The following is a 13,199-nucleotide window of genomic DNA, read 5'->3' as shown; positions in this document are numbered from 1 at the left end:
CTAGGAGTCTGCAAGAGCAACAGCATTACTGGGCTTGGGATGCCCCCTAATGCAGATATGGCTGCAATAACCAAAAATTTAGATCACAGCACCCAAGCCTCTTCAAATATCTGGAAAAACTTCCCAAGAAGGATGGGTAAAAATAAGCCCAGATTGTGAAGACTACAATAAATACCGAAGTCTTCAATGCCCAGATATTGACAAATATCCACAAGCATCAAGACCATCCAGGAAAACATGACATCGCAAAACAACTGAAGAAGACACAAAATGCAGATATTTCATGTTCATGGATTGGAAGAATAAGAAAGAAAGGAAGGAAGGAAGGAAGGAAGAAAGGGAGAAAGAAAGAAAGAAGGAAAGAAGGAAGGAAGGAAGGAAGGAAGGAAGGAAGGAAGGAAAGAAAGAGAAAGAAAGAAAGAAAGAAAGAAAGAAAGAAAGAAAGAAAGGAAGAAAGAAAGAAAGAAAGAAAGAAAGAGAAAGAAAAAGAAAATAGGCAGAGGAAACAAAAGAAAAAAGAATAAAAAAGAATGAAACATGCATACAAGATCTATAACTATCATCCAAAGAACAACTCCAAGAGGTATTGGCCTTAAAGGGGATGTAAAGGGAGAGATAGAAGGAGAAAGTTTATTCAAAGGGTTAATAATGAGAACTTCCCAAATGTAGAGAAAGATATCAGTATTCAAGTACAAGAAGGTTACAGAATACCAAGCAGATTTAACCCAAAGAAGGCTACCTCAAGGCATTTAATAATCAAACTCCCAAAGGTCAAGGATTAAAAAAAAAAAAATTCAAAAAGCAGCAAGTAAAATGAAACAAATAACATAGAGTGGAGCTCCAATACATCTGGTAGCAAACTTTTCAGTGGAAACCTTACAGGCCAGGAGAGTGTAGCATGACATGTTTAGTAAGTGCTGAAGAAACTTTTATCCCAGAGTAGTATATCAAGAGAAAATATCCTTCAAACATGAAAGAGAAAGACTTTCCCAGACAAACAAAGCTGAGAGATTTTATCAACACCAGTCCCATCCTACAAGAAATGCTAACGGAAGTTCTTCAACCTAAAAGAAAAAGATGTTAATAAGCAGTAAGAAATCATCTGAATGTACAAAACTCATGGTTAATAGCAAGGACACAGAAAATTACAGAATACTATAACACTGTAATTTTGGTGTGTAACCTACTCATTTCTTGAGTAGAAAGACTAAAGAATGAATGGATAAAAAATAATAACTACAACAACTTTTCTAGACATAGACAGTATAATAAGATATAAATAGAAACAACAAAAAGTTAAAAAGTGGGGTACAAAGTTTAGGTGTCAAATTTTTATTAGTTTTCTCTTTGCTTGTTTGTTAGTTCACTTGTATGTTTATGCAATCTGTAATAAGATGTCATCATTTTAAAATAATGACAATTATTTTAAATGGCAATTATTTTAATGGCAATCAGACAAGAGAATGATATAAAGTCCATCCAAATTGGAAAGGAAGAAGTCAAATTATCCTTGTTTGCAGATGATATGATCTTGTATTTGGAAAAAACTAGACTTCAAAAAAAAATTACAATTGATAAACAAATTTAGTAAAGTTGCAGTATTTAAAATCAACATACAAAAATCAGTAGCATTTCTATATGCCAACAGTGAACCATATGGAAAATAAAAAAAAAATCCCATTTACAATAGCCACAAGTAAAATAAAATACCTGAGAATTAACTTTGCCAAACAAGTGAAAGATCTCTGCAATGAAAACTGTAAAACTGGCTAGGCATGATGGCTCATGCCTGTAATCCCAGCACTTTGGGTAGTTGAAGTTGGTGGATTGCTTGAGCCCAGGAGTTTGAGACCAGCCTGAGTATCATGGTAAAATCCCATTTCTACAAAAACTACAAAAATTAGCCAGGTGTGGTGGTGTGCACTTATAGTCATGGCTACTTGAGAGGCTGAGGTGGGAGCATTGCTTGAGCCTAGGAGGTCGAGGCTGTAGTAAGCCATGATCACACCACAGCACTCCAGCCTGGGCAAAAGATTAAGACCCTATCTCAAAAACCAAAACAAATCTATGAAAAACATTGATGCAAGAAATTGAAGAAGGCACAAAAATGCAGATATTTAATGTTCATGGATTGGAAGAATCAGTATTGTTAACATGTTCATACTTACCCAAAGCAATCTACAGATTCAGCACAATCCTTATCAAAATGCCAATGACATTCTTCACAGAAATAGGAAAAATAATCTTAAATGGAACTACAAAAGACTCAGAATAGCCAAAGCTATCCTAAGCAAAAAGAACAAAACTGGAGGAATCACATTACCTGATTTCAAATTATACTAGAGAGTGACAGTAACCAAAACAGCATGGTACTGGCATAAAAACAGACATATAGACCAATGGAACAGAATGCAATAGAACCCAGAAACAAATCCGTACTTCTACAGCGAACTTACTTTCCTTTCCACAAAGGTGACAAGAACGTACATTGGAAAAAGGGCAGTCTCTTCAATAAATGGTTCTGGGAAATCTGGGTATCATGCTGAGGAATGAAACTAGATCCCTATCTCTCACCATATACAGAAAGTCAAATCAAAATAAAAATGGATTAAAGACTTAAATTTAAGATCTCAAACTAAGAAACTACTACAAGAAAACGTTGGAGGAAACTCTCTAGGACATTGGACTGGCAGATTTTTTTGAGTAATACCCCACAACCAAAGTAAAAATGGACAAACAGAATCACATCAAATTAAAAAGTTTCTGCACAACCAAAGAAACAATCAACAAAGTGAAGAGACAAACCACAGAATGGGAGAAAATATCTGCAAACTACCCATCTGACAAGGGATTAATAACTAGAATATATAAGGAGCTCAAAGAACTCTATAAGTAAAAATGTAATAATCCAATTTAAAAATGGGCAAAAGATCTGAATAGACATTTCTCAAAAGAAGACATACAAATGGCAAATAGGGATAAGAAAAGGTGCTCAACATCACTGATCATGAGAGAAATGCAAATCAAAACTACAATGAGATATAATCTCACCCCAGTTAAATGGCTTTTATGCAAAAGAAAGGCAATAATGAATGCTAGTGAGAAGGTGGAGAAAACGGAACCCTCATACACTGTTGGTAGGAATGTAAATTAGTACAACCACTATGGAGAAGTTTGGAGATTCCTCAGAAAACTAAAAATAGAGTTACCATATAAACCAGTAATTCCACTCCTAGGTATATACCCAAAAGAAAGGAAATCCTAGGGATATACCCAAAAGAAAAGAAAGTGTATCGAAGAGATACCTGTACTCTTATGTTTGTTGCAACACTATTCACCACAGTCAAGATTTGGAACCAGCCAAAGTGTCCATCAACAGATGAATGGATATTGAAAATGTGCTACATATACACAATGCAGTACTATTAAGCCATTAAAAAGAATGAGATCCTGTAATTTGCAACAACATGGATGGAACTGGAGGTTATTACGTTAAGTGAAATAGGCCATGCAGAGAAACACAAACATTAAATGTTCTCACTTATTTGTGGGAACTACAAATTGAAACAATTGAACTCATGAAGATAGGGAGTAGAATGATGGTTACCAAAGGCTGAGAAGGTGGTGGCGGTGGGGCAGAGGGGGTTGAGGGAAGTTAGAATGGTTAATGAGTACAAAAAATAGTCAGATAGAATGAATAAAATTGAGTATTTGATAGCACAACAGCACGACTATAGTCAACAATAATTTATTGTACATTTAAAAATAACTAAAAAAGTATAATTGAATTGTCTGTAAGAAAAAGAAAGGATAAATGCTTGAGGTAGTGGATACCCCATTTATCCTGATGTGATTATTATGCATTATATGCCTGTATCAAAATATCTCATGTATCCCATTAATATATATATCTACTATGTACCTACAAAAATTAAAAAATAAAAAACTGGTATTAATGCACTGCCACAAACATTCTCTACTAAGCCTATAACCGCAGGGTAGTATGCTTATTGGTCAGGGTCAGAATAGGGTGTGTGTGTGTGTATTTATGTTTGTGTGTGTGTGTGTGTGTGTATATATATATGTACATATACGTATGTGTGTATATATATATGTACATATACGTGTGTGTGTATATATAGAGAGAGAGACAGAGACAGAGACAGAGAGAGAGAGACATTTATTATAAGGTAAGAAATTAGCTCATGCAGTTATGGAGGCTGAGAAGTCTCAAGATCATCTGCAGGATGATTTCACAGGCTGAAGACCAAAGGAGGTCAATGGTTTAGTTCCAGTTCAAGCCTTATGGCCTGAGAACTAGGAGAACCAATGGTGTAGTTCCAGTGCGAAAGCCAGCAGGCTTAAGACCCAGGAAAAGCCAATGTTCCATTTTGAGTCCAGAGACCAGAAAAAGCAACTATTCCAATTCAAAGCCTATCAGACAGGAAAAATTCTCTCTTACTTAAAGGAGGGCCAGGCTTTTTGGTCTATTCAGGACTTCGACTGATTGAATGAGGCTCACCCACATTATGAAGGCAATCTGCTTTACTCACTCTACTGATTTACATGCCAATCTCATTCCAAAAAATAACCCTCACAGAAACACTTAGAATAATGTTTGACCAGATGTATGGGTACTCTGTGGTCCAGTCAAGTTGACATATAAAATTAACCATTACAGTAGGGAAAACTGGAAATTCCTAAAAATACATTGTTCCATAAATAAGTGCCCTTTATGAGTTATGCACTAGTGACAGCATGCATTTTGCAAAGAATCACTTATGAAGAATCTAGAGAACATATAAATAAATATGATAGAGTTGCTGGCCTTCAGATTCTTCTTTTGGCAACTTCAATTCCCCTCTCATCTGACTGAGCACATAAACTCGCTTAAGATGTGCCTGAAATCTCTTTTATCATCTGGTTTTTCATTTCCAGTCCGCCTTCTTCCATTCTCCAAAGTAGTAAGTTATAACGACATACATTGATGGGAGAAGAGGAAGAATGAAACAGACTTCTATAATTTATCTTCTATCTTAAATACTCCAATAAAAAATACTCAAGTCTTCCTACTGTAAATCAACATACTTCTCTTTGTGCTATTTAGAATAGACTTTATTTCTAGGGTCTCATATAATAGGGAGTTTTCTTTTTGTTTGCTGAGCTGTGGACTCTGTCATAAAGATAAGTTTTACTGCCTGGCAAACTTTCAGAACAGCTTAATATCCACGGCTTGAGGCCTATTCTCTCATCTTGACTCATGTAACTGCTACAACATACTGGCCACACATATGTTCTGTTTTATGCACAGAATGTCCGGTTTGAGCCACCCAATGGTGACACAACCAAGCAGGTACTAAAGGGAACTTTTAATGAAACTGAAATATTAAGGCCCAAGGAGTCATCTGGTTTGGAATCTTGAAACATTGGAAATAGAAGAGCTGTCCAGAATGGCAGTTTTCAAACAGTGGGTTTCCTGAAGTTACATAAAGTAAGGGGAACAAAGAGAGGACTAAGGTGGGTCAGCTATGATCCTAACAATCATGCTTCAAGCAGAGTAGAGACACATTTTTGCTTTATTCTATTAGAGTTTCACTGCTAAAACAAAAGCAAAAAAATAAGGCTGAAAGGTATATGGTATTGTTGGGGCCAAGTCCATGGTCTGGTGACTTAGTGTTATGCAGCATTGATCTTCTGAGTCCCCAGATAGCCTCCCTGTCTTTTATCTGATGTCACCTAAGAGGATGGATGTGAAAAAAGTGGCAGTGAGGCTTTGTGAACACATGGATTTGAAGAAGTGTAAAGATCAGCTAGTGTTGGAGGTTCTGAAAAAGAAAATTTTCAACTGTTTTGGAAACAAAACATAACAAGATCCTCACTTTCTGCTTCTGGCCTTCAACAGTTACATTCTGAAGAAATTTTAACTCCCTAGAGATTTTATAAAACAGATTTATGTAAGATAGTTTGCACTGTATAATCAATCTTGTCAAAAGAGAGAAAAAAGAAAAGTCTGTCATTTTAAAACATGATCTGTTACTGATGAGTGAAAAGCTGAGCTGTTTCAAGGATAAAGCTTAATGTAATGAATAAAAAGTGAATTACGATGTTATCCTCAGAAAATAACGTATCAATTATTCCCTATATCATTACTCTTGCTGTAGTTAAAGAAGAAAACCGTAACGTGTATGAATATATATATTCCATGCTTACCTGGGTACTAAAGTTAACAGACATCATTAGTCCTGTCCCAGAATCTCTGGCCACCTGCAGACTGATTAAAGTGGCCTTCTTGTGAGCCACTGCCAGCCGAGAACCCACAGAAAAATACACGAGGCTTTGAGATTCATCACTTTCTAAGATTTTAATCTGTGCGAATCTGGCGCTGTTGTTTATTGCTGCTCCAGCAGTAGCTTCATATAGTTCCACAAAAAAATACACTTCAACCTGTGGTATCTGACAATGAGAAAAAGGAAAAAAAAAGAACTATTACTAATATATTTCTATCTGTAGATAGTTCTGATATTTAAATATTGTATAATTCATATATATTTTTAGAGAAATAAATATATAAATCTAGAGATATATTCTGTATAATTATGGAATTAAATTCTTAGATTATCATGACATTTATTTTTGGTCTTTCTTTAAAAATACATTTACTTTCTCTGTGCAAGCTTCTTACTAGAAAATCAATGTCGGAAACAACCTATGTATACTACGATCAGCAAAATAATAAATTAAATGTATTCATACCACAAAACACTATAAAGTAGTTAAAAGGAATAAACTAATTCAATGTTTTTTAACACAGATGCATCTCAAAATATGACAGTAAGTGAAAATATCAAGCTGTATAATGATATGTATAGCATGATACCATAAAAGTAAAGTTAAAACTATACAAAGCTTACTATATTTTATTAATAGATACATATTTATGTAAAGTTTTCTTTTTTAACTACCACACCCTGACGGCAGTTGCCTTGGGTGGAGGGTTTGGGTGGGGACAGGGCAGGAAGTGGAGTTGGAGAATATTACTGAGGAGAGGGAAAAAAATGGATCTTCAATTTTGTAAGGTTCTATTTTTATTTCCTTTATTTTTAAAGTGTTTTAAATAAATATAATCAAATATTTATAATAGTCAATTCTGAAATGTTATGTATTTTTCAAGATTTTCCAAAATTCAGTATATAGTCTAAATGTAGTCTGCTGGTTACAGTTTGCTCATGTTTCACCTTGGTTCCTTCTCGACAGTCTCAAATAATTTATTTTCTAAAGCCTGAATTCAATTTTATAACATATTGGCAATTACCTGTTTTTACTTATGATTCACTCTTAACAAAATCATCCACAAATCTTAGCAATATTGTTACCTATCTGGCGTAACTCAAAGGAGCTAAGCTGATGCCTTTACAACTGCAGTGACATTGTCTAATTTGATATAATGTATCATTTTTACCTACCAGCAATGACCATTATGTTTTGTGACCATTTTAATGATAATTATTACATCATGAAATGATACAACCAACCCTTCAGAATTATCCAAGTGTTTATAAGTAAGTTATATCTTAGTTATAGCATAAATCAACTTAATCTCCTTTTGTTTTCTGAAGAAATATTTAGTTTTTTCTATGGCACATATCATTCTTTACTGTTGCTGATCAACTGTCAGTTGATATTGAAATGTGGAAATAATTGTACTATGTCCACTTTTGAGAAACTACATTTGGCAAATAAAATAAACTAAAGCACTATCAAAGTATAGTAACTATATTCAAGACCTAGTATGGCCAAGTGAGCTTGAATTCAAAGTAATTTCTTTTAACTAAGGATTCTGGTATATTACATTCCAACAGAGACTTTTATTTTCTAGTAAAATATTCCTTTTTTCATTGTGATGATGATTAGAACATACTTATAGCCACCTACAAACAAAATAATATGTTATAATCTGAGTTAAGAAACATCTGAAATTGAACAGTGTACAGATGGGTGTCTACATATCATTAGACTAGCAACATAAAGAGTCTTCCAGTCTTAGAAATACTCTATTGAAACAATATTTCTGAAGTCTAATGAGAAATCAAGACTCTCAGATCATATGTGAACCTCCCTAGACTCCTAAACATGGCAGAGACCTCATAAGAGCCCATTCCATGTGTAATTCCCAGCAGGTTCTTTTCCTGGTTAGGTCAGAAGCATCCCAGGATGATCTTTTGCCCTAACTAGTATAAGATTATTTTTCCAGGGACCAGAACTGTTCAGCAATAGAAAAACCAAAGTAACAATGAAACAACACCTTACTTAAATATTTTTGAAAATATTTGCAACAAATATTTAAACACTGGATTTAAACAGATTTTGTGGTTAAGAGCCTGCTTCCTAAGTTAATTATTACCTTATACATTTCACTAATATAGAATCATAAGATAAACAATCAGGAAAAGGGGACATGGACTGAAATGCAAGAGATGAGTTCTAATCTTGGCCCAGTAATTGAATTGGGAAAGTTACTTGAATTCTTCATAATTCAAAAGTGAAAGTATTGAAAAACTGTAGAGATGATAATCTGAGAGTCAAAAAACTTTGAGTGCCAATAGACTGGATTGAGGTGAGGGACACTGCCATTAATGAGCGGTGTAATTCTGTGGATGCATTTGTTGTGTCTGCAATATCTGTAACTCTTCTACCCCTTGTGTTGATGTAGTTATTACTCAAGTTATTGCATTCCCTCGGGCTCCATCTCCATCCATTCTGAATAATCGCAATACTCACCATCTCTTAGGAAGGGACAACTCTGCTGAGAGCTGTGCGAAGAACTTCTCATTCATTATTTTCTTTATCTGCCTCACAGCCCTATTATTAACCCCGTTAAACCTGGGAGGCTCAGGAAGGCTAAGCAACCTGTCCAATGTCACCCAGCTAATTGGTAGAAGAGTTAAGATTTGAACGAAAGTCTTCCATTATCAGAACCCTAACGCTTATACTGACTCCAGTGACTCCAAGAATAAGTTCAGTGTAACTGATGTCTTTCCTTTGACAAAAAATGAAAAAGATGGTGTTAGGTCAAAAGTCTAGCAATAATTGGGTGGCTCTACTAGGACCTCCAAATAATTTCTCAAAGCCCACTACAGCAGAATATATTGTCACAGAACATGTGTTGTGTATATCATTAGGTTTCAGTTTATCTGACATAAAAATAATTTGAACTGGATGAGTAAAAAGTTCCCTTCTACTCATAAAATGTAAAATGTTAAAATGTGTATCAAAAGTTCACAGTACTTTTTAAAAAATATTTTTTCATTTTCATGAGAACATAATCATCTTCCACCTTCTCTCTTTTTAAATTTCCTCTTAATGAAGCTAGAATGTATATTAACCTTGCTTGTATGTTGCCTTTTAACAGGTGAAAAGACAATGAGGGAAAAAATGTCTTGAAGAAAACATTCTTCAGAATGTAGAAGAAAACTCTATGATTTGAATATCATATGTGAAAGAGAAAGACGAGGTGTGACTAATTTTTTTCTCTTACTTAACTGAAACTATTTGATGATGGGCTCAGTAGCATTTCTCTAGTTAGGAAAACGAATATATACAGTTAGCATCCCAAGTATTGCGTACAACATTCTCTTACCCTTAATTATATATTCTGCAAGGAGGACAAGCTCAGAGGAAGCAGTCTTCCCTAACCCCACCTATACTTTAACTTTCCTATTTCTCTTTATTCAGCTTGCCCAAGCCTACTCCTGATGGCTGTTCTCCTCTCTCTTCTTAGAATTACAAGGTTAACATCTACTGTACGAGACAGATGTTTAAAGCCTAGTGAGATCGTAACAGTATTCTAATTCACCAAAAATTCTATTTGAGATAAAATGCACAATATAATTTTTAGTAATTCATGTATGCAAAATATATTTATGGAGAATGTAAAACCATATTCTAATTTTTGAACACCTAACAGTCTTATAGTCTATATAAACTATGCATAAGTTGTAATACTGCATATAACTGATAACTTCCATAGGAAAGGTACAGATAATGTTTTATAAATTTAGAGAATCAACAACTCCAACTAGAGGTTTCATGGGAGGCATCATGGAGAAAGTGGTATTTTGATTAAGAGAAAGCTATAGTTAAGAAATATGGAGGCTGGGCATGGTGACTCATGCCTGTAATCCCAGCACTTTGGGAGGCCAAGGTGGGCAGATCGCTTGAGGCTATAAGTTCGAGACTAGCCAGGCCAACAGGGTGAAACGCCGTCTCTACTAAAAACACAAAAATTAGCTGGGCATGGTGGTGTGCACCTATAATCCCAGCTACTCAGGAGGCTGAGGCATGAGAATCGCTTGAACTCAGGAGATGGAGGTTGCAGTGAGCCAAGATCGCAGCACTGCACTGCAGCCTGGACAACAGAGTGAGACTCCACCCCAAAAAAGAAAAAAAGAAAGAAATACGGGGTTGAGAGGGTTAATGGAAGCATAAAAATATTTGGAAGAAATGCATGAAGAAGAGTTTAAATTCAAGTAGAATACAGTAAGTCTTCACTTAACCATGACAGGTTCTTGGAAACAGCAACTTTAAATGAAAGGACATACTGTGTGCAGTAGGAACTCAACTGTTGTTTGTATCAATTAGTCTACGGTAAAATTGATTTCATTATACAGCACATTGTTTCACATAAAGTTGCAGTTTCCAAGAGCCTATTGAGGACGTGAAGTGAGGACATACTATATGATCAAATGTCTTGAGTATTGAAATTTCAGTTCCTCATTGTCAGTGTGACAGAAAGTTTTAGTAGCTGACGATAACTCAAGAAAAGCAAAAAACAATGATGTGATATGCTAAACTGTGAAAAAAAAGAGTGGGGATTCAAGGCTTTCAGGAAAATATATTTTCTAGCACTACCACCACCAAGGTGGCCACAACAGCAACACATTTGCCTGCATCGACTTTCCTATATAGCTCTAGTACATACATATAGATCTCTAAAATCCTTTCTGATCAAAGAAATCAAGACCTTTGACACTAGTTAATTGGCTGTCTTACATCAGGGAAAAAATCAAGACAGCTCTAGAATATTTGTTATTGCTATAAAGCAAGTATGCGTCCAGATATTTTAAAAGTAATATTGAAAAGACAAAAGACCAGCTTAATAAGACTATCAGTGGCCATGCCATGACTATTTGAATACCAAAAAGAAAATCACTTAGTAAGTAATAAAAATTATTTGAATTTGAATTTATAGTGATACTGAAAGAAATGTTATTGGTATATAAAAAAGAGATAGCATGCAAGATAAATGTGATTCTAACAGTATATATTTAATATTTTATTAATTTTAATGTGTAGAAGAGTTAGCATATCGACATGTCTTTTATTAAGCATGTGTTCATTTATTAAGCAATGATAAACATTTTTTTCTTTGTATGTAAGTAGGAAGGGGCTAATAAAAAGAATTGTGAATAAGACATTTATTTCTAGAAAAGGAAAGAATTGTACCAAGAATACAAATAAAAGAAGTTAAACCTACATGGTTGTTATTTTAGAATGGCAAGAAACAAAAAAATAGAAAAATGACAAGTTTATTTACAAAATTCCATTATCTAAACAAGTCTGTTGTCAGCAAAGAGATTTAGACATTATGGCTAAGAAAAACACAAAGAATCTCCATATCAACAATGTGTAAGCTTCAAGAGTGGTTTTAAAATGATTAATTCTAAAGAAATATAATTAGAAGTTGACACTAGTGTGTCTCTTCATTTCTTACCTTTTCTGGTTTGAGTTCAATGCTGATAAAGCATTTTGTTTGACCCGTTGTACAGGTTGTGGTCCCTGACACAGGCTGAAGTTCCTCCATCAGGTTTACCCCATCCTTCTGGAGCACGACGACTGTTTTGTTAAGTGTGACTCGCCAAAAGACCCTGACGTCTTCAAAGGCCCTATGAGCAAGAAACCCATCAATGCCTTAACAGAGGGTGTCATCCCCATGTCTAATAGAGTTTATTATCACTGTGCCAAATGGTACCTCTTCATCCAAAGTATAGCACTTACTTTACCACTGATCATGCTGAAAACGACCAGTTTTCCTCACTACAGATAAGAGAATTAAGCCTCAGGGCTTATGTGGTTTTCTTTGACTACACTCCATTCAACAATGAATAAGTATCCTAATACTCTGTATAAGGAATGCAAAAACAAATAATATTTTTCAAGAAGGAAATAAAGGGCATTCAATTAGGAAAAGAGGAAGTCAAATTGTCCTTGTTTGCAGATGACATGATTGTATATCTAGAAAACACCATCATCTCAGCACAAAATCTCCTTAAGCTGATAAGCAACTTCAGCCAAGTCTCAGGATACAAAATCAATGTGCAAAAATCACAAGCATTCTTACACACCAATAACAGACAAACAGAGACCCAAATTATGAGTGAATTCCCATTCACAATTGCTTCAAAGAGAATAAAATACCTAGGAATCCAACTTACAAGAGATGTGAAGGACCTCTTCAAGGAGAACTACAAACCACTGCTCAATGAAATAAAAGAGGATACAAACAAATGGAAGAACATTCCATACTCATGGGTAGGAAGAATCAATATCGTGAAAATGGCCATACTGCTCAAGGTAATTTATAGATTCAATGCCATCCCCATCAAACTACCAATGACTTTCTTCACAGAATTGGAAAAAAATACCTTAAAGTTCATATGGAACCAAAAAAGAGCCCGCATTGCCAAGACAATCCTAAGCCAAAAGAACAAAGCTGGAGGCATCACGCTACCTGACTTCAAACTATACTACAAGGCTACAGTAACCAAAACAGCATGGTACTGGTACCAAAACAGAGATATAGATCAATGGAACAGAACAGAGCCCTCAGAAATAATGCCGCATATCTACAACTATCTGATCTTTGACAAACCTGACAAAAACAAGCAATGGGGAAAGGATTCCCTGTTTAATAAATGGTGCTGGGAAAACTGGCTAGCCATATGTAGAAAGCTGAAACTGGATCCCTTCCTTACACCTTATAAAAAATTAATTCAAGATGGATTAAAGACTTAAATGTTAGACCTAAAACCATAAAAAACCTACAGGAAAACCTAGGCAATACCATTCAGGACATAGGCATGGGCAAGGACTTCATGTCTAAAACACCAAAAGCAATGGCAACAAAAGCCGAAATTGACAAA

General features: G+C 35.0%; 1 protein-coding gene across 6 annotated transcripts in view; it reads right to left on the bottom strand.

The window, feature by feature from the left end:
• The window catches only part of ADGRV1 (adhesion G protein-coupled receptor V1), a 593,238-nt gene that overhangs the window by 320,245 nt on the left and 259,794 nt on the right, over window positions 1–13,199 (bottom strand). For all 6 annotated transcript variants that reach the window (XM_054488480.2, XM_063664978.1, XM_063664980.1 and 3 more), the window contains 2 exons: window positions 11,771–11,942; window positions 6,211–6,453 (listed from right to left, as the gene is read on the bottom strand). In XM_054488480.2, the coding sequence (XP_054344455.1) occupies window positions 6,211–6,453; window positions 11,771–11,942 (415 nt within the window). The remainder of the gene's footprint in view (window positions 1–6,210; window positions 6,454–11,770; window positions 11,943–13,199) is intronic.

The sequence above is a fragment of the Pongo pygmaeus genome, chromosome 4 (assembly GCF_028885625.2).
Source record: "Pongo pygmaeus isolate AG05252 chromosome 4, NHGRI_mPonPyg2-v2.0_pri, whole genome shotgun sequence".
Lineage (NCBI taxonomy): Eukaryota > Metazoa > Chordata > Mammalia > Primates > Hominidae > Pongo > Pongo pygmaeus.
This window is presented reverse-complemented; position numbering and strand designations above follow the sequence as displayed.